Source organism: Argopecten irradians, chromosome 9 (assembly GCF_041381155.1).
Source record: "Argopecten irradians isolate NY chromosome 9, Ai_NY, whole genome shotgun sequence".
Classification (NCBI taxonomy): domain Eukaryota; kingdom Metazoa; phylum Mollusca; class Bivalvia; order Pectinida; family Pectinidae; genus Argopecten; species Argopecten irradians.
Genome location: NC_091142.1, coordinates 42517050 through 42540884, shown reverse-complemented (window position 1 = coordinate 42540884; position 23835 = coordinate 42517050). Strand labels below are relative to the sequence as shown.

The window sequence follows — 23835 nt, the reverse complement described above, 5'->3', positions numbered from 1 at the left end:
AAAAATCTATATGAGAAAAAAAGTTTAATACAAGATAATTTTGATTTCTCAGAGGTGCACATCCTTAACTGACGAACATAATATATATATAACTATTACGGGACAACGAAGTAATTCCAACCGTTTGGACAATTTTGTTTTCTGTTTGTTTTATACAATGTTTAATCAGCTCAATGCATTATAAGTACAATCACGAACACACAGGAAATATGAACACGTTAAAAATGCAAATCTTATATAGACAGAACAACGAAAATATTTGAAAGAAAATGCAGCATAAACTACTGCTGTAAATTATGTATATCATTGTTTCTGTGAAATGGTGAAATAGCTTTTGTAACAGGCAAACTATAGAACAAAAGGATAAAAAAAGAAGTAGTTCCTTTCACTAAAGTTTGTGTGGCAGGATTAATTTACTTTGTATTAAACGTAGTCTTGTATTTGTCCAGTACTTATTAGTATTGTTAAATTACTTTCGTATCTTATCGTATCGTATTCGTGAAGTTCCGGTATCTTCCGTCATATGCATATCAATGTAGAAAATCTAGATATTATTTATTGGTCGGTGTTAATTTATGGCGTAATGTCCAAATGTAATGGGTTTTTTTATTGGTTTTTCGGTTTTGGCGCCAGATCGCCCTTTCCTACGATTGTCCACTAGTCGTTTATACATGTACATGCACCTATTTTACAGCGCATCAATGACAATCATGTAATGTAAATTGAATACTTTCTTTTAATATCTTAATGAGTTTATTGAACGTTTATCAAGCTATGTAATGTAATTGGTATTTTCTAATATAGAAGTTGATAAATGTGTATTTTGTATTAAAATAGACGATCGTTCTGACTTTAAGTATTTCGATGTTTGATTAAAGTAAATTATCTTTTGATAATATCGTACGCTACATCAAGGGTATAGATTTATCAATAGTATTTACAGATACATTGTACTTATCCGTAAGGAACCTGAAATCACACTACGAAAGCCACAAGCGACTTTGTGTCTCACATAGGTATATATCTGTATTTTTATAAGCTAGTAATATTTGCTATTATGTTTTAATGTTAAAATGTAAGCGTCCGACTATTTTTTTGGACACATCTCCTTTTTGTATATTGTGTGTAAGTTTAGTTGGTTAGAATGTACTAACCTTTGTAGTCATGTATAACGCCATATCGTTATGTATTAATATAAATATAAGCAATACGCTGTAAATTTTGAAATTAACTGTGATACTATCTGCAACGTTTGTCAAAGTATTTATTGTTTGTATTTTAACATTTTGTAGAGTCTCTACGTTCGTTGTATTTGAATAAATGGAAAATTCAATCTACCAATAGGATGGCTTGAGTTATTTAACCATCTACTACACTTAGATAGTCAACTGACGTTTTCTGCATAAATCTATTCTATCTTTGCTTATTACAGAATCACTTCCCAAGCAGGTAGGTATCCATGGTGACGTCATTATTTTATGAGCGAAATTCACATATTTTCCCCAGAAAAGTATGACGTTACGCTCGCCGACACATTACTTAAAAATCAATACCTATCCGCTAAGGGCAGACAGCTATGTAATATGCAAATACAGAATAATTACACCACCTTGTGACAAGATCTTAAATTCCTTTAAGTCATTCTCCTGTCTGTCTCAATAACATCCATTCCCCTGAGATACATAAAACACATCACGAGGATTATAATTATAGATTTTTTATTACATGGTCCGGCACTGATTACAATGACATGGTGTATATAATGTAAGAAGGATACTAGTCGAGATGCCGACATTGAAACCACTGGTATATCGGATGGACCAATGACGTCAAAACCAAACACACCAAGATAATATCCACCTGGAAATTAAAAGTCATACCATGTGAAACAAATATCGAACACGCTGGAGAAAGAAACTCTCACAGATAACCAAGTGTCTTTTCAGTCAAGTCACTACTTGACACAGATATATCAACTTTTGCGCCGCTGCTTTACTGTGATATTGTACTAGATACACTTTTTTTACTATATCAAATTCAACATAAAACATATAGAGGGAGATAACTCTAATATGTTAAGTCATTATTGTATTTTAGTTACTTTTCATAATTTTATCATTATTGATGAATGCGTATTTCTGTTTTTATTTCGTTGATAAATTCCACATTTGTGAGGATTTGATTGACTTTTGTTATCACATTGACCTATTTCACAATAAACTCAATATAATTAAAATAAACTGTTAATCCCACTCTAATATGATGTTCTACGATATGCTACTATTCAACTTGTGATATTCCGCTCCACTACAATGCGCTCAAATACAAGTAGAGCATCGTAGTGGAGTGGAATTACAAATCTAATCTAAATAAGACCGGAATAAAGTATGCTCTGATTGCGGGGCTTATATATTGATGCACCATTGATTTAACCGTGACCTATTTACAATGTACGTGTAAATAAGCCCCTGTATAGGATTCTGTCCAATAGAATAAGAGGTGCTGTAAAAAGCTGGCGATCGCCGTGACCTACTTACGTGTAAATAAGCCCCTGTATAGGATTCTGTCCAATAGAAGAAGAGGTACTGTAAAAAGCTGGCGATCGCGCCGTGACCTACTTACGTGTAAATAAGCCCCTGTATAAGATTCTGTCCAGTAGAAAAAGAGGTACTGTAAAAAGCTGGCGATCGCCGTGAGGACCATTAGTATACCGGATAAGGAGTTCAAATACTTGCTAGGAAACCTGGTAAAGTCAAGAGAAACAAAGAGTGGATTACATTAGTAAACAGATACATGAACGGTGTAATTGACAGATTGATACGCTTCTGTGTCGTATTTTTACTTGTCTTACCTATCATTGTATCATATCCTTCGTGTATGATCATAGCTAGTGTCCAGAACAAACAAGTCACCGACACATTACACCATCGGACTCCGTCCATATAACAATAAAAGCTGAGCTTGGTAGTAAATTGACGTTTTTTGAGACACCCGAATCTCAGAAAAGATTATAATGACATATGTGCTTTTTGTCCTTTTTGAAATTGTGCAAACTTTTGGTTGACATTGGCCTTTGTTTTCTTCTTAAAGCAGAATATTTGAAATTCTACATCGGATTACCGACGTGTACGGTAATCAAAGTTATTGAAGCCATTATGGAAGTTTAGTATGTGTCATACGTAAGGTCACAGGAGTTACCCCCCTTTGACAGTAGTTAATAATTTAGAGTTATCTCGCTTTGCATAGGAAAGCATTGTATAGAACGTTATCCCAGCATGCTAAGTTAACATCCGGTCATCGACAGATTAGCAAATAAGAGGCACATGCTTGCAGAGAATTTTAATTTGTACTGATCGGACTTCTTAAGTATGCCAAGAGGTCTTGGAATGAGGAAGCGGCGAGGTCCCGGGGTGGCTTTGTCTCCGCCCCCAGAGAAAAGAAAAGGGGGAAGGCGAGCAGTTCCCCTCCCAAAAAGGACGGAGACCGTCGCTGGCGAGACCCGGAGGGAGACTCCACGTGGTCAGCTGCCAGAGGGTACCAGTAGTAGAGCTAGAGGAGGTACAAGTGGAGGATGGGATCACAGGTATGGGCATAGAGCCCGAACCGCAGATGTTATTAAATGTACATGATAATGGTTACAATAATAGCACTACCCCCGAGATCGAAATTATCCCCCTGGAGTCCGACTCCATCGGTGACCATGTGCCCCGGGCTATAAAACAAAAAATCTGGGGTCACGAGTATATAAATTTGGCCCTTCTTTTAAAGGGCTACTCAGAATTGAATGACTTTTGCACTAGTGCGCCGATGGTTGTCGGATCCAGTGGGATGATAGAGACCCGCCCCCCTACTTGTAAAGAAAAAAAATACCAAATGTGGAGAAATGGACAGATGCTTTCCACATTTATATGTCCATTTATTTGGAAAGATTCCCCGCTAAGGTACAGGAACTTTTGCAGTATGTAAAAACAATACGTGGGGCAGCTTGTCAGGGTGTGCCAGGGGGTTGGCGAGTGTATGATGAGCAATTTAGGGCTCGTCTTAGTCTATCTCCTGGTTTAGCATGGAACCAAATTAATTCAAACCTTTGGCTCCGGGTAATGACCCCTCAAGCCATTGGAATGGGGAAGAACAATGTGGTCAAGGGAGGTAACAAGGAGTGGGGTGGGAAACATTCCAAGCCATCACCTTGCTTTGGCTTCAATAGGGGTAAATGCACGTATAGTAACTGCAGGTACACTCATGTTTGCAGTATTTGTGCTGCTGACCATAGTGCATTGCAGTGCCTTAAGTCTTTTCGGCCCTCTCAGCTGCAAGTTCCAGTCAAGGAAAAAACCCCCATGGCAGTGTCCAGTCTGGGAAAAAACCCCAATAAATAGTGAAAAATTAAAACAGGAAATTGCTTGATTACCCAAACCATCAAATCACACAGGAGCTTGTTTGATGGTATTTTCAGAGGGATTTCCTTTGCATTATCAAGGTATTAGGGAGGATACTGATTGTTTAAAATTATTAGGTTCAGTCAGACAGAATGTCAATATGGCCCTTAAAAAGTTCAAAAAGAGGTGGATCTTGGAAGGGTTGCCGGTCCATTTAAGGAAAGACCTTTACCTAATTTGAGACTTTCTCCTTTGGGTCTGATTCCAAAGAAGTACACCGGGGGAGTTTTTCGTTTAATCCACCACTTGTTTGTCACATCCTAAAGATAAATTCAGTTTAATTCTGGTATCGATTCGGATTTGTGTTCTGTTCAGTATATCACCAAATTTGATGCGGCGATTGAATTGGTCCAAAATTTAGGTCAAGGGGCTTTATTAGCAAAATCCGATATCAAATCAGCTTTTAGGTTACTGCCAATATCTCCACAAGACTTTGATTTATTGGGATTTAAGCTTCAGGGTTATTATTATTTTGATAAATGCTTACCGATGGGATGTTCATTATCATGCAGCTTATTTGAGAAATTTTCAAGTGCTTTAGAATGGATAGTTCAAAATAAATCAGGAAAACGATCTGTATTACATTATCTTGATGATTTCCTTTTTGGAGGTAAAGCTGGTTCCACCCAATGTAAGGATTTATTGGAATGTTTCTTAGCTTCTTGTGAAAACCTGGGAGTCCCTATTGCTGAGGAAAAGACATTAGGCCCTTGCACTGTGTTATGTTTCCTAGGTTTAGAAATTGATACTGTAAATCTTACAATTAAAATCCCTGCAGCTAAAGTAGTTGAGATTTGTGAGAAGCTAGAAAATGTGTTCTCAAAGCAGAAAGTAACTTTAAGGGAAATGCAGTCGTTGATTGGGGCATTACATTTTGCTTGTAGGGCTGTAAGACCTGGGCGGACTTTTTGTCGACGTCTAATTAATTCAATTAAGGGTTTAACTCAGCCCCATCATCGCATTTCGGGTTACTGGGGAAGTCAAGCAAGATATTGAGGCATGGTTATATTTCTTTAAGGGTTTTTAATGGAGTTTCAGTGTTTCTAAACAAGGAATGGGAGAGTTCTCAGGATTTGTGTTTGTACACTGACAGCGCCGGGGCCCAGGAATGGGGTTTGGGGCCTTTTTTAATGGTAAGTGGTGTTTTTGGAGTATGGCCAGTCAAATGGCATGATCAGGGCTTAACCAGAAGTATTACACTACTTGAATTTTTCCCAATTTTAGTGGCCATAGTTGTTTGGGGGGAATTACTAACTAATAAAAAGATATTGTTTAGGTCAGACAATACAGGAGTTGTAAGCATCATTAATTCTCTAACATCTAAGTCAGATCTGGTTATGAAACTAGTCCGGTCATTTGTTTTGAGATGTTTAAAATTTAACATATTGTGTAAATGTTTCACATATCCCTGATGCTGATAACACTGTTGCTGATTCAATTTCACGTTTGCAGTGGGACAGATTCTTCCAGTTAGCTCCAGGCGCAGAACGGGAGCCACATGTGGTGCCAAACCATCTATGGGAAATCTTCAATTAGAAATTGAGACTTTAATTCATGGTAGTTTGTCCAATAATACAAAAGCAGGCATACAGTACAGGCCTGTCATCTTTTGAAAAATTCCGAGAGTTATACAGGCTATCTGAGATGTGGCCTGTGCCTATCAATCATTTGCTACAATATGTGGCTTATTTATCTATCAGTGGAGCATCCCCTAGCACTACACAAACTTCTTGTCAGGTATAAGTTACCACCACAAAATTAAGGGTGGGGGGATCCTGCAAAACAATTTTTTTAGTACAGAAAGTTATGGAAGGTTATAGGCGTACAAAGGCATCTCCTGATGTGCGAGCTCCAATTACCTTAGATATCTTAAGGAAGATTGTAGGTGCATTACCGTTTGTTTGCACTTCAACATATGAAACAAGTTTATTTCGTGTGGCCTTCCTGTTAGCCTTTTTTGGTTTTATGAGGGTTGGTGAACTTACTAGTACTGCTAATTCAGATCATGCAGTGGGACTATCAGATGTGTCTTTAAATGATCAGGAGGTGACATTAAAACTAACCCACTCAAAAACAGATCAGACAGGTAAGGGTCATATTTTGGTTATCAGTGCTTGTCCAGATTTATCATTGTGCCCGGTTAAGGCAACATCAGCATTCCTTAGGATACGTCCTAAATCTCTAACTCGTGAATTTCTTTGCCATGCTAGTGGAAGGTCATTGTCGCGTTACCAATTTTCAGCAGTTTTTAAGAAAACATTGCAGTTCGCTAATGTCCCAGCTGCCAATTTTAAAACTCACAGTTTTCGCATAGGGGCAGCGTCTGCGGCTTCGTTGCAGGGAACTCCGGATGAACAGATAAAAGTGCTGGGCTGCTGGAAGTCGGCATGTTTTCAGAGATACATACGTATTAGTGCTCCAACATTGTTATGCCGTTAGCTGTTTATTACTGCTTATTTAAGGACATACTTTAATTTACCAGTAGCGTTTGTTCGTTTTTTTGTGTATATGCTGTAATTAATTAGAGTAGGACAGATGCTAATATTGTAAGTTCATTACAGATGTGTGGATCATTGGGTCTTCATTAGTTTATTGGGCAGAGAAGAGGGCAATACAGAGACTGAACAACAACCTTCGTCTTGAGAATATTATAGTAGACATTACATGGACAGGTATTCGGGGTATGCATTGGCGGGATTTAATCCCTAAGGTCCGTCAGATGTTGTCAGTGAGTCAGGCAGGTCCCCCTTCTATGATGATATTACATTTGGGCTCCAATGATTTAGTTGACCGCTCATGTGCTGAGTTACAAGAGGCAATTGCAAATGATATCCAATTGCTCCACCAGCTATGCCCGAAGACTGTCCTGGTCTGGTCAGATGTTTTGTGTAGGTTGTTTTGGTTTGGGGCTGGGAATTTGAGAGCAGTTGAGAGAAAGCGGGCACGGATAAATAGGAAAGGTAGAAAAGTAGTGAGAGCCTTTGGGGGGAAAATCATACACCATACAGAAATATCTTTTGATTGTCCAGGCCTGTTTCGTAAGGATGGTACTCATTTGTCTGATATTGGTAATGATATAATTTATAACTGATTTTCAATCAGCGCTTGAGACATTCGTGAAAACAAATGCTATAGCTTTTTAGCTGCTAAAATTAAAGGGCGTAGGGCATTGGTTGTTGCCAGATTGGGGCAGTAAGCTTTGCTTTCTGTTTGGCGGAATTCTGGCAAGTTGGCGGCAGCATGTGTGTCAATAAGCAAATTCCCCTTTCATTTTTAAGTGGTACGGGTATCCAGGGTAGGTCTGCTTGGTTTCCCAAGGGACATAACTCAGGAGGAAAAGTGATAAGGGGAGGTAACTCTGCAAGAGATGGATGATAGATCCAAGTTTGGGTGTTGGCTATGGGAGCCATCACAGTGTTTCATAGGCAACTGCTTGGAGCACACCAGCATGGTGTGCTTACACAAGAGTTGTGTTCGCCTGGTTTCCCAGGGAACAGCCCTATAGTGTTGCTGTTTGTTGCTCATTATGCTGGTGGGCATTCAGCTTGGTGCTGTTTGTCGGGTAACCATGCAGGTGAGCATTCAGCAGTTTGCTGTTTGCTGGACACTATGCTAGTGGGCATTCGGCTGGAGATATCAGTCTCTTGTAGGGTTTCAGGTATATATAAATATATATGCTTGTTGGCACATGCTGCTGCTGTCTGGTTCAAAAAATCTGTGGCCGTATCCCAGCAATGAGTTTGTGTTGTTTGTATGGAATAAGGGTCTTGAAATAATACATCGGATAGATGTAGAAGAAACAATATGATAATTTTCAGTATCTAATTAAAATCGGCATAATTTACTAAAATCACAATTTATTTAGAGTTTTTAGTAGTTTTTAAGTATGTCTGCCATTTGTGATACAGTTGAACATAAGCCATATATCATGAAGTACTTGCTGGTCATTGATAGTTTTGAGAAAAATCACGTGACAATTATGGGAAACTTAAATGTATTTTATGATAACATAAGCCTGGGGAACTTTAAAATCAACAAACAATATTCTGTGTATGATAACACCTGATTTTAACGCATATTCAAGGGAATTATTACCACAATCGTATGTGTTCTAAAAATAATATCCAATGTCTTTAGTGAATGACGTCAGTCGTAACGCATTGACACAGAATTGAGCATAATCGGAAATTATCCAGGCCCCAAACAATACATGACAACAACTAAAGGATATGGTCCTGCCTGGTTTTTTTTCATTTAGCGAGGACAGTTCATTATCTAAAGTGTTTGTTCAAAAACACGTTATGGAAGTAAATCCAGTTCTTTGATATATGTTTAGTCCACGGATGATTTGCAAATGTTACTACAGATCAACAATTCTATTTACGCCCGAAGACCAACAATGAATACAGATGAAATATCAGGTGGTGTTCATGTGATGCGTACATTTCACTGAGGTATCCGTTTCCAATGGCGTATAGGAAAGACCTGAAGGCAGTCACGGATATAAAGGAAGCATATATCGCTCCCTGGGCGGGGATCATCTGCATCACCGACAACAGCACCCCTAGGGCTGTCCCCACCATTAGAGGGATGACCACGGGACCAGTCCGACGTCTGAAGGGATGTTTACTGTCTGGTAAAATCAGTGATGTATAACAAAGCCATATCATCGTATAAACGAAATATCAGGGTTTTTTTTGCAAATGTTAATTACAAAATATAAGGTAAATATGTATAAGTAATTTGTAAACAAATGATTATAGAAAAAAGTTGTAATGAACTAACTTAATATTAAAAACGAGTATAAAATGGAATATTTGGCGGAAATCTGATATTTGTTTTGTATAAATTCGTGAATGAATAGGATGTTATTTCTCCTCATTTTCACTTTTTTTTCTCATTTTCTTCTTAAAATTAGTCTTCTATTAATATCCTTTGATTCATTTTTTATGAAATTAATACATTGTTGTATAGGTACGTAAGTAAGTATTGGTATGCTAAAGAGTAAAACTCACTTGATTGTTATAATCACTATATAGTAATAACTTGGAATGTTGATATACAAAATGTACTATAAATATAAAATGACATATAACGTGCGGAGAGGAAGGAACAATGTAATCAGATCTCGAGTTTAATGAGGAGGTCATTATGATCCATTAGAGTTACTTCCCTTCGTCTCACTCCGTCAACCATGGTGTTCTGATACGTATGGCCCTAGTCACAGACGAAGCGAACCAAATGGGAAGGGGAATAACTCTTATAAATCTGATTGTGTAGATGTTTTAATGAAGTTGTATCACTTTAACTATTATTTATTTTCGTACCTTTGTATCGCCTCTTCTGCATTTCGAAGAATGTTCCAGCAGTGATTGAAGTTACAATGCCCCCAAGCATAAAGAACATACTAATATCAGTATACTGGCTCACTGAAAACAGAATAACATACTGATATCAGTATACTGGCTCACTGAAAACAGAATGATATACTGATATCAGTATACCGACTCACTGAAAACAGAATAACAAACTGATGTCAGTATACCGACTCTTTGTTTGTTTGTTTGTTTGATTAATTAACGTCCTATTAACAGCTATGATCATGTAAGGACGGCCTCCCATGTATGCGGTGTGTTGCGTGTATGTTGTGCGAGGTGCGTGTTTTGGGAGACTGCGGTAAATTCATGTTATGTCTTCTTGTATAGTGGAACTATTGCCCTTTTTATAGTGCTATATCACTGAAGCATGCCGCCGAAGACACCAAGCAACACACCCCACCCGGTCACATTATACTGACAACGGGGGAACCAGTCGTCCCACTCCATGTATGCTGAGCGCTAAGCAGGAGCAGAGAAACTACCACTTTATAGACTTTGGTGTGTCTCGGCCAGGGGACAGAACCCAGAGCCTTCCTCATAGGGGCGAACGCCCAACTCGAGGCCAAAAGTGAGGCGGTGCCAATGGAGGCATTAGGAAGGATAAAGTCAGTTAGAAAGAAGAGAAAAGATAAAATCCCAAATTTAGTCGCCTTTTACGATCATGCAATAGGGGCCACAGGTACAATTCTAACGCCCTACCTGCAGGGCTCACTGAAAGCACTATACAAGTGAAGTTAAGCACCATCATTTAAAATATGAGAGAAATTTTTCTTATCCGACATAAAAATGAAGTCGCTGTTAGAGATGTCGTTTGTGACTGGTTTATATAACGGCGTACTGATTTCATAGTAAAAAAATATACAAAAAAATTGGAATGTCACGATTAAATTCAAAGCAATTACTTACATATATATTTTAAGTGAAGGTACTAAATTATAGAAATCTTTGTAGTTTATACAGATTACATTATGTTTTATTGATTTTATACAATATAGAAATATATATTTGGATACATGGTCACGTGCCTTCTTCCTCCGTTTGACTGATTCGCTCAAGCCAGGGATTTAGTGTACCGACGAAGTAGAAGAAGCGTAGCTGGAGGATACTGTACCAGAACACGTGGAGGAGGAAGAGAGGTGAGCGGATGTAGCCCATCAGACCTATATCCTCTTCCTCTGTCGTCACCGGTGATGCATTCAGGGGCTTAGAGACATCATCTGTTTAAAAGGAATGCTATTCATTTAGTTACTGTAAAAAAGGCATTGGTCCATGTTCATATGTCAAATGTTTCAAAGGGTTTCCTTACTAGAGGATATGTTCAGATAACTCAAAACCTTGACAGTTCAGTCACTCACTTAGACATATAAAGGCTTTGAGACAATATTAATAACACATCTTCAGGACCATACAAGGAAGCTTTGCTTTGTAGCAGTAGAGTATATTTCTTAATATGTAAAGACTTATACGTATTATTTACATAATTTCGTATAGTATTTTGGACGCGATTTAAAAATAAACCTTTTAAATTGCAAATCTCTGTTTAAAAAAACGTACAGTATTTCATATATTCTTAATTCAACACATGTAGCATTTTCCTTTCTAAACAGCCGATGTGTTCATCATCTGGTACCTACATTTTCAATTTTAAACAATGTTATTCTCAATGACAGAGGGTTAAACATCATTCATTGTCTATATAGGTATATAGACATTAACACTATGCGTATACAAGATAGCGAATTAAAAAGAGTAGAAAACAAAAAAGATATATAATATTTTTATCAAACGTAATTTATGAACATAGCAGCTTAAAATAATATTTTCCGAATGTATTTACTATTAAATGTAGTTGTGTTTACATACAGGTACAGACCGAAAGCAGATGGTATAGTTATCTGGAATATGTGATGGAGACGGACGTTTTATACCTGCGTCTATCTTTTCTATGTTGTGGTTATTTAGCTCATGTAAAGCATTTACATCTTGGAGAGGGGTCATCCTCTCGGAATCCTTTTTATCTTCTATTTTGTCATCCTCGTCGTCAGAAGAGACAATAATTGTTTCGTCGTGTTGCTCCGGAAAATCTATGTAAGTCTTGGGCAGCCACAGGAATGTACTTATGAGGGCCACGACATGTAGACAAGCTATGAAAATGTAGCAATACTGTCTCGGTATACCATTGTCATAGGCAACCTGGCAATACAAATACAAATATACATATGGGTTACATCATTGTATATAATGTATGGTTGGTTGTGTGTAATGTATGGTTGGTTGTGTGTAGTGTATGGTTGGTTGTGTGTAATGTATGGTTGGTTGTGTGTAGTGTATGGTTGGTTGTGTGTAATGTATGGTTGGTTGTGGGTAATGTATGGTTGGTTGTGTGTAATGTATGGTTGGTTGTGTGTAATGTATGGTTGGTTGTGTGTAATGTATGGTTGGTTGTGTGTAATGTATGGTTGGTTGTGTAACATTTTGTTAAGTATGGTTGGTTGTGTGTAATGTATGGTTGGTTGTGTGTAATGTATGGTTGGTTGTGTGTAATGTATGGTTGGTTGTGTGTAATGTATGGTTGGTTGTGTGTAATGTATGGTTGGTTGTGTGTAATGTATGGTTGGTTGTGTGTAATGTATGGTTGGTTGTGTGTAATGTATGGTTGGTTGTGTGTAATGTATGGTTGGTTGTGTGTAATGTATGGTTGGTTGTGTGTAATGTATGGTTGGTTGTGTGTAATGTATGGTTGGTTGTGTGTAATGTATGGTTGGTTGTGTGTAATGTATGGTTGGTTGTGTGTAATGTATGGTTGGTTGTGTGTAATGTATGGTTGGTTGTGTGTAATGTATGGTTGGTTGTGTGTAATGTATGGTTGGTTGTGTGTAATGTATGTATGGTTGGTTGTGTGTAATGTATGGTTGGTTGTGTGTAATGTATGGTTGGTGTGTGTAATGTATGGTTGGTTGTGTGTAATGTATGGTTGGTTGTGTGTAATGTATGGTTGGTTGTGTGTAATGTATGGTTGGTTGTGTGTAATGTATGGTTGTTGTGGTAAGTTATGGTTGGTTGTGTGTAATGTATGGTTGGTTGTGTGTAATGTATGGTTGGTTGTGTGTAATGTATGGTTGGTTGTGTGTAATGTATGGTTGGTTGTGTGTAATGTATGGTTGGTTGTGTGTAATGTATGGTTGGTTGTGGGTAATGTATGGTTGGTTGTGTGTAATGTATGGTTGGTTGTGTGTAAAGTACGGTTGATTGTGTGTAATATATGGTTGGTAACAGTAACATTTTGTAAGTTAAAAAGTATTATTTATGTAATGCTACTGTTACAAAACCAGAGAAAATTTTACGTGTGACATTTCAATGACTAATACGATGTGTACACTGTCACCTTCATCAGACAAATGACTAGTACAATGTGAACACTGTCACCTTCATCTGACAAATGACTAGTACAATGTGTACACTGTCACCTTCATCAGACAAATGACTAGTACGATGTGTACACTGTCACCTTCATCAGACAAATGACTAGTACGATGTGGCACTGAGACAGATGACTAGTACGATGTGTACACTGTCACCTTCATCAGACAAATGACTAGTACAATGTGAACACTGTCACCTTCATCTGACAGATGACTAGTACAATGTGTACACTGTCACCTTATCAGACAAATGACAAGTACGATGTGTACACTGTCACCTTATCAGACAAATGACTAGTACGATGTGTACACTGTCACATTCATCAGACAAATGACAAGTACGATGTGTACACTGTCACCTTCATCAGACAAATGACTAGTACAATGTGAACACTGTCACCTTCATCTGACAAATGACTAGTACAATGTGAACACTGTCACCTTCATCTGACAGACAGATGACTAGTACGATGTGTACACTGTCACCTTCATCAGACAAATGACTAGTACGATGTGAACACTGTCACCTTCATCAGACAGATGACTAGTACAATGTGTACACTGTCACCTTCATCAGACAGAATGACTAGTACGATGTGTACACTGTCACCTTCATCAGACAAATGACTAGTACAATGTGAACACTGTCACCTTCATCTGACAGATGACTAGTACAATGTGTACACTGTCACCTTATCAGACAAATGACAAGTACGATGTGTACACTGTCACCTTATCAGACAAATGACAAGTGCGATGTGAACACTGTCACCTTCATCAGACAAATGACAAGTACAATGTGAATACTGTCACCTTCATCTGACAGATGACTAGTACAATGTGAACACTGTCACCTACATCAGACAAATGACTAGTACGATGTGTACACTGTCACCTTCATCAGACAAATGACTAGTACAATGTGAACACTGTCACCTTCATCAGACAAATGACAAGTACGATGTGCACAATGTCACCTTCATCAGACAAATGACAAGTACGATGTGTACAATGTCACCTTCATCAGACAAATGACAAGGCAGCATAAATACACAAAATGTACAAGTTCTCTTCGAAAGGAAATTCGAGGATCAATTACTAATATAACCTATATCATTGTAATGGGCCGAAATATGTCCGAATTTACTAGATCTCGTCACACCTTTTCTGATGAATGGGTCGATGTACACATTAAGCTAGTCATCAAAACTTCTTACAAAACGTTTTAACTTGCTGTGTAACATATATCATTAAATATAGTAACTTCAAAAGATTTCGAGATTAATACTGTCAGTAAATATAACGGCATAATGATGGATAAACACATCACAAAAATGGAGATAAACAATAGCGTTGTATAACAAAGTCTTCTGACTTTCGAACGTGAATTATAACAAACTTATATCATATTTACCATGATATGGGGTAGACTAGTAAGGTCATTACCTTGATATAGAGTTGTGTAGCAATTGACGAATCAAACGATCCCGTCATCAGACTGCTCACCAAGGACCGCCCATTCTCAAACAGGTAGGACAGCTGTTAGAGTACAAAATCTCAGCACATTAACAATGGGGAGGGGGCGATAATAACGGACATTTTCGTCATTTGATTATCAGATTTTGATGTGCCAATAAATATACATATTGAATAACATTAAATTCTCAGTGTCCGGTAAACATATAGAAATAAAAAATTGAAACACGTTGTTAGTTTAGCATTAGCGCTTTTATCATGTTCTTCATATGCTTAACATTAGATGACGTCATGACAGTATAGTCATTGTGTATTGTGACGTCATATTAAGGGAGGTAATTATACATATAACAATTGATTTATACAATTACAACAAACGATTCAGTTTCTGTTTCAGAGTTCTTATGAATTGTTTTTCTTGTTTTTTTTCTTTGGATGATATTATTATTTAACATTTTATAGAACGGAAATATAGTAAACCTTTTCTTTCCGCAAATGTCCAAGTATTCACTTAAATTTATTTTCCTGTACTCCGGTACATTAATATGTTGTTTGTGTACACGGACACGGGCCCTCAGTGTATTACTGGTCTCTCCAATGTAAAATTCCTTACATCCGGGGCATGTTATTACATAAATAAGGTCTTTCGAATCACAACACATATTTGCATTCACGACGAATGTTCTGGAGTGGACTTTGAAAGATGAACCTTCTGTAATGTAGTCGCATGTTCTACAAAACAACATATTAATGTACCGGAGTACAGGAAAATAAATTTAAGTGAACATTTGGACATTTGCGGAAAGAAAAGGTTTTCCGTTCTATAAAATGTTAAATAATAATATCATCCAAAGAAAAGAACTAGAAAAACAATTTATTAGAACTCTGAAACCGAAACTTAATCATTTGTTGTAATTGTATAAATCAATTGTTATATGTATAATTACCTCCCTTAATATGACGTCACAATGCACAATGACTATATATACTGTCATGACGTCATCTAATGTTGTTAAGTATCTGAAGAACATGATGAAAGTTCTAATGCTAAACTAACAACGTGTTTTTTTTTCTATATATGCATTTAGTTCTACAATCGCCAATATTTAAGTGTTAAATTGTATAGTTTTACGAAGCAGTTCTAGATGGAGGAATTAGCTGTAAGGTGTTTTTGTCTATGTGGGTTATGCCATTTCGAATCTATTAGTTAATTTGCCTTGAACGTGATACACTGTTCATGTTGTAAAGTGAATAAATTCTGTAGACCAAAGCAGCGTTGCGCTCTACCGCAGCATATAAAAAAACTATTAAAATCATCACTGCGAGTACCGTTATGATTTCAAATATGAATATATGTCATTTCTACAAATATTTCATTACTATTTTCAGTTTATGAGTTACAATGATGGATAGGGTTCCATGGTGTGTATCCATATTAACATTGATAGTTCAATAAAAACTGAATTTCTCGTCTTCAAACTTGGCCGTTAAATGCATTAGTCATCATGTTATGAATTCAAGTTGAATATACGTTGAAATGTTCAATAAATAGTGGTATCAAAATTTGACTTGAATAAATGATTGGTGTTTATGTATACATACCTGGAAACTTGAGAATAGCAAACTACAGCCATTTAAACCATACAGGAACAGGCCAACAAAGGCCAGCCAGGGAACCTCTGGTAAACAAGGTTATGATAAACTGTTAGGCGGCGAAATTTTAATACGCAATTTCTTACTTAGTGGTACGATTTTGTTTTTCAATAAAGTAATAATTTTACAGAATATTACAAGAAAATATGCTTTTTCACTCGTTGAATGTACGCATGGTAATATATATTCGTAAAAGCTATATTTTCCCGGTCAAAACCTTTCTTTGTATTTTGTAGTGTTAGCAAACTGACGTTTCTGGTCAAGGAAGTAATTCAACCCGTGTAGAAACATAGATTGTCGAGTTTTCAAAGCAGCCTGCCCTTCATCAAGACACACATGAAACAAACTCTGTCACATGAGATAGAATTAACAATAGAAAAATCAACAAGTAACTTGGTGTCCTTGTATTTTCTATTGTTAATTCAAGTTAAAGTGTTTATTTTATCTTATTAATAAAGGGACACACTACCAAGAAAATTCGACAATCTACTTTGTGTACACAGGTGAAATATTTCCTTGCCGCGTATTTATGATTTGAAGTAATCCGTACACTACACTACCATGACCATGCCGTTGATATTACGTCTGTTATGAAGATATTCTATAAATATATCAACAGTGTATGATAGTACACTTACAGTGTATGATAGTACACTTACACTGTATGATAGTTCACTAACAGTGTATGATAGTACACTTACACTGTATGATAGTTCACTAACAGTGGATGATATTACACTTACCTGGTGTTGTAAAGGCAATTAGTAAGGAGCCACATATGAAAAACGTTCTGCAAAATAATAATTACACAATCAAGTACGATCATTTCCTTATAGAGTACTGTAAATGAACTTATATTACAATTACATAATCAAGTACGATCGTTTCCTTGTAGAGTACTGTAAATGAACTTATCTTATAATTACATATTCAAGTACGATCATTTCCTTATAGAGTACAGTAACAGTAACTTATCTTACAATTACATATTCAAGTACGATCATTTCCTTATAGAGTACTGTAAATGAACTTATCTTATAATTACATATTCAAGTACGATCATTTCCTTATAGAGTACTGTAAATGAATTTATATTGCAATTACATAATCAAGTACCATTGTTTCCTTATAAAGTACTGTGAATGAACTTATCTTATTATTACAAAATCAAGTACGATCGTTTCCTTATAGAGGACTGTAAATGAACTTATCTTACAATTACAAAATGAAGTACAATCGTGTCCTTATAGAGTACTGTAAATGAACTTATCTTACAATTACATAATTAAGTACGATCGTTTCCTTATAGAGTACTGTACATGAACTTATCTTACAATTACAAAATCAAGTACGATCGTTTCCTTATAGAGTACTGTAAATGAACTTATATCTTATAATTACATATTCAAGTACGATCGTTTCCTTATAGAGTACTGTAAATGAACTTATCTTACAATTACATATTCAAGTACGATCGTTTCCTTATAGAGTACTGTAAATGAACTTATCTTATAATTACATATTCAAGTACGATTGTTTCCGTATTGCGTACTGTAAATGGACTTCAAGCAGTTTAAATTTAGTAGAAATGTGACAAATTAGGATGTATCAACGAGGATATGAATTAGCACAATTCGGTGATTCAACACTAGAAAATAAAACCACCCTATTCAGATTTTAGTGTTGTATATTCATTGACGGTCGAAAAACAAAACACTTAAATAAAGCTACTGCTGAAACACGTGCATTGTACAGTTATTATTCTTGCTTACTATTGCCATACAAAGTTGTCAACAGCTTATCAGTTTACAAAAAGTTCTTCTTATTTACGTAATGACAAATCAAACCATGACAGTAAAACAAGGTACATTATTACACAGTAATCACGATATAAATGATTCATTGGGTTTTATTTAATGCTAGTTATTGCTTTAGACAAGAGTGTTTGTTCACAGAGCGTTTTTAGTGTTGCCCGGTTACAACGAATGTCCGGAGTGAGGGTGAATTGAGAGAAGTTATAATCATGTTAAAGTAAAATCTGGACCTTTTGATGGAGCGAATACTGGTCAATTAATACCGTTATTAATTAAAGTTTAATACAACAGGAAGATATGCATGTTATTCATTGCTATTGACAATTTCTTCTATTATATATATAAATAAATATCTATGAATGTTTTCAGTAATATGTACGATTTGTATTAATTCTAAAAATGATTAAATGCTATCTTATAGATCAGTCCAGTGCAAATATGCTTTTAAAGATGTGCTTTTAAAATATGTTACTATATACAATGCATGCATGTTATCGTGTGGATAGGGCATATATGGGTTTTGCCTGCTGCCCGATCCAAAATTGAATCTTTGGATTCAATAAAAAATATTTGGAAATGAAGCAGAGCGTTTCATCTCCCTGACAATGTTGTTGTCATAGAGGCACGTACTGTTTGATTACTTGACTGGGTTTAATGACACGTCGGTCATTTAGGATCAAACTTCTATCAATCACCTATATAAACAAGATAGTTATAACTTTTAAAAGCTTTTAATAAAATTTCGATTTAGATTTGTGCGACAGATAACAGAGGATATATAAAAAGGCTTAGAAAGTGAACTATAATTTGTAATAGTTAACGGCAAAATCAATAATTGATGATACAGAGGAACATTTATTACCTTCAAACATTATAATGATACAATTAAGGCTTATGATACCAGTCGGTCTATTTTAAAATAATAGAAGATGATATCGACATTGATGACATAAGATGAGGCTGGCATGGCAATGAAACAACTAGAATATTTTGACATTCACATAATGTAATAAAATCTGCTCTACTGCGAGGAGAAGTCGCACAAACGGTATATCAGATGATCTTTTCGCTGTATATGTAGGTAAGATAGGTACATTTAGGTCGACTGTAACGATTAGGGTTACGTCCAGGTTTTTACCTACAGATGTAATACTGGATTATCCCACGAGATACACTCATGTATGGCATGCCTATCCATGTAACACAACCCCTGGGGACGTCATGGTGTTAACAGGTTGCTGTCTCGGCAAAAGTGATCGTCATTTTCAGAAACCAAAATTAAACAGATGGATTTACGTCTGTAAATAGCGCACATAATTGCGTGATATCTGTAAAAACACGGAAAGCAGATTGCTTTCATTCTGCATATTAACACAGATTTAGCAAACCAAAGTCGTTAATATATGTATACAGCTAGATGTCATAAAAATTTTACATAACTGCTGATCTTGGGCGTTAATAGGAGTGAAAAACACTTACATGCTGCAGAGCCTCAGGAAGCGGGTACCGAACTTGTGGCCGAGTTGCCCCAGTATCCCATAGAAAAATGGCCATAGCCCGCTAACAATTGTAAAACCGAGGTTGAACTTCTTATCCTGAGCTGTGCATCCGATTGCTTTCCCAGAGTCTTTGACGGAGAGTGTTATATTATAGTTGGTTACATTTACACTATAAACGTCATAGCCGGCAGAAGTTCTATATAAAGTTTCATTGTCTTTTTGAGTATATATCGTCCTTGACTTGTCGTCCAGTTCTCCCGGCGTACTCGATTCACAGAGATTGCCATACACGCCTTCCTCCTTCAACATGAACACGAGAGTACCCCAGCCAAAGAATAGTCCAGCAAACAGTAATATCTCCAACAGAGCCCACCCGATTGCGAAGCCTTTCCGAAAACTGGAGTTTAATACTATGAAAGACATTTTTACTCAGAGGAATGTGTTCAATGTGCATTAATCCTGACTTAGGAGATACTGAGGACTTTCTGACGCCGTCTTTGCCTTCTGGTGAATGTGCACTATTCCTTATTTAAATACTGAGGATGTCCTGATGCCGTGCTTGTCCTTCTGGTGAATGATACCATCATACCCGTATGCTATCACATGACTGAAACAAATATATTTAATTTATATGTATATTACGAGCCATATAAAATAACCAGGGACATAAGAATGTGATACGCTCAGCATAACAGAACATGCATAATGCACGAATGGACGTGAACATTACATCATTATTTGTATAAGTTAGCATAAAGTATACCTGTACGTGGGGGATGAAGTGAAAAAATAAAAAAGACAATCTCAGGAATGGCATACAACAATTTATTTTTAAATTTAATGAAGACCTTATATTCAAAGTCAGAACACATAGTTTAACGAGATCATCGCCATGTCCGTACAGTTTAATTCGAGTGTAATTACATGGCGTGCACTCTACGACGTAACTAGGAATCAGATAACTGTATACATTTTCCCTTATCATTCTAGCGAGGTGTTCGTGATATCCCGTATAGTGTGTGTCGTTCATAACACTATAGTAGTTCAATATAACAATTGTTTTACTACTCGGGAAGGTTCTCGGCCATTTGTTGGTTTTTCTTGGTGCCGTTTGTCGGTTCTACTATTAGTTGTTCAAAACATAACGAAAAGAAAGTAATTACTAGGGTAAAGACACAAAAGGTTAAAATAGCTATGAAAATGAATGTAAAGTATGTCAGATATTATTATTATTATTTACAACCCACACTGTAACTGAAAACATTGTTGAAGTACATTGTACATATATAATAAGTACAAGGAAATCGTATTGCATTCAATCAAAATCACAATTAACGCATTATATACATCTGTAAAACATTTTTAAATATCTGGATGTTGAATTATTTAGGTGTTGTTCATTAGCTGTCATATTATATTACAAACGTAATAACAAAAACTGAAAATTCTAACAGACAAAAGGCTCTGAGCAGCCGACCGTGAACGATACAGTTCAAGTGCACCTCCTACCACAGAACACGCTATCCATGATACAATGCATGACTAGACGGGATTTTACCTGAAACTATTAAAAATTGATGATAGCTCTAAATCATCTAGACCACGTGCACATTATACCGGCTAGAGACAGCTGGTATTGTCCCTAGGCAAATGGGAGACCTAGCTTTAACGTAAGTTGTATAGCCGTTATAACGGTCAACGGACTATCTCGACAAACAGTTATTTAAGTGCTCCACAAAGAACACATCACTCACGTAACACTGATGGTAGCGGGTTGAGATCTTCGAGTATGTGGGCGACAGATAGGGACACGTTAACTTTTAAAGTTTACTTTACCTCTCTATGTTTTAAGTATACAGGAGCAATAAACCCCTAGGATATCAGCAATACCATTATTATAATATAATTGTTATACAGACTTTAACTAAATTTAATGCAAAATTTCTTTTCATTTTTTTTTTTTTACTTCAAACAGGTGTCGGCAAGTAATTGTGTAACATGACAGATAAAAATGTAGCCACCAGACCTGGGTTCGAACCCTTTACCGCTGGAAAATAAATATTGAGTTATCTGCTCACCGATTATTGACTTTGTTAAGTCCAATGACAGTAAGGAATATAGTGTTACATCGAACCTCTTCATTTGATGAAGAAATGTTCTCTTATCTTACAGGTCTAGTAGACATTTTGTTCATCCCTACCACACTCACAATCAGACCTGTCTATAAAGAACACACAATCGACTGAGGAAAACGGTCTCTATAGTCAGGTGGTCTTTATACACGGGTTGAAATGTGCTATTTTTGTCGTTAGGAAGGTGGTCATATTAAGCATGGGGTTTTACACAGGGGAGGTAGCTAAATTAGGTTTCATTGAATACTGCCCCGTCACTTATTATAAAAGAAAATTTACACATGTAGCATGTAGCTAATGTCATACATTATGTGGAACACTTATATGATATAGGCCTGGAGGTGTTAACAATGAATTACGAGCGTTTGTGAAGGTCTGAGATGTAACCAGATAACAGAGAGTGAAACAAACGTCTACACAGGTCTGATATCAAACGACATTATAACAACAAGTAAAGCTGGACATATGTTATATATCAGCTGTTGACAAACAATATACATTCCAGTTATATTGAAATATTCAGTAAATAGTGGTGGTTGTATGCATCTCTACTTATCATACAATCATAACAGATTCTCAACGTCACAACTGTTCCCCACCTGATAATGCATAATGCATTTAAACAAGGAAAGACTTGTCGGTATAATGCCGTTAATGTACAGCTCACAATATTTACATTACGCCATACAATTAAGCTCATACAACTTAACTTACCGTCTGTTCACGTGGGACGTCTTGCATAATATAATTAGTACTGACGACAAACCATTGGAAGTCTTTCAAGGTGAACTGTGCTGTGTGTTTAAACCTACATTTGGGGTGTGCATTTAGCTATAAATACACTTGACACTCAGTGCTGGGTGCATGGCAAGACATTTGAATAAATCCCAGGTAGATTTTAACACTACCACACTTTGTAGATAGTATGCTACATTTGTTGGGGATAGTTACTTTTTAATATGATCAGTGAAGCAAAACATCGATCTAGATTTAACAGCGCCAAATTGATACAAAAGAAGACTAAATATTTAAATGCAATTCAAGGGTTTGGAGTACATTAAAGCACACATTGAGCCAGAAATACCAAGCTATTACAATCTGGTGTATTGAAGCAGAACATATAAAAAGTAAATGATGATTAAGCATAAAATTATTAAAAAAAAACATCACTGGAAAGACGCTACATTGAAAATATGGAGAAAAGTGTTGTTAACCCAATCTTTGGGTTTGCTCTACCTTGAAAAATGTGCATATCCTTTCGTCGGTAACATCAAGTGATGCAATTGCATACAAACTGTTGAGATGATCTTCACATGTCAGGGTAACCTTCAGAAAGAATATGAACATTAGAATGTGATATATCCGCTGCAAGGTATCGTCTTACAGTTATAGTGGTAGCCATTAGCAGTATAGTCACCTATTGAACGCCAGCCAAACTATAACGCCAGGTAAACACATACGAGTCGGCACACCTGCGTATTGTAATAGTCGACTACGGAGATAACGAGACACACTTTAAAAAAAACATTTATACCTATCTAGGCATGTGATATTCAACCAATTTTTTACAATAGAAAAATTTGATTTTTTTAATAAATGAAAAGCAATTGCAGGATATTTTCGGTAATTTTGTTTATTTATGAAAAAGAGACATTCTATCATTTTATAATGGTTAATTTTATGAAACAATATTTAAATGTATCTATCAGGTTATATCACATGTGAGAAGTTTGATACAACCTTTTTATTTACTGTATAATGTATGGGATTTTTTTAAGGTATGCGTGTCTCATAGATCAATATTGGCCGGACATTTTTTATGTATATTCTCTATGCATTTTAAATGTGTGTGACACGAAAATAAAATATATTTATTATTATATATCTATCTATGTCGCATTGATTGGCTTTCAACTGATGATGATAAAGTAAACTAGCTTAGCGAGGAAGATAACCAATAGCTTGCACATACAGATATAAAATGATCGACCCGATTTAAAGTGATCGTTATATAATGAATCT

The 23835-nt window shown here is 36.2% G+C and overlaps 1 protein-coding gene and 1 pseudogene across 1 annotated transcript; one reads left to right on the top strand and one right to left on the bottom strand.

Annotated features, from left to right (window-relative positions):
- Positions 1-1701: 1701 nt before the first annotated feature.
- Positions 1702-23266, bottom strand: LOC138332379 (equilibrative nucleobase transporter 1-like). The gene is made up of 11 exons (XM_069280460.1): positions 23050-23266; positions 19662-20288; positions 17112-17158; positions 16318-16394; positions 14686-14778; positions 11746-12010; positions 10843-11034; positions 9767-9868; positions 8883-9072; positions 2623-2743; positions 1702-1860 (listed from the first exon to the last, which is right to left on the bottom strand). The coding sequence occupies exons 2-11, from the start codon at positions 20102-20104 to the stop codon at positions 1777-1779; spliced, it is 1614 nt and encodes a 537-aa protein (XP_069136561.1). The 5' UTR covers positions 20105-20288; positions 23050-23266; the 3' UTR covers positions 1702-1776.
- LOC138331067 (uncharacterized) lies at positions 3121-4375 on the top strand (annotated as a pseudogene).
- Positions 23267-23835: the final 569 nt, after the last annotated feature.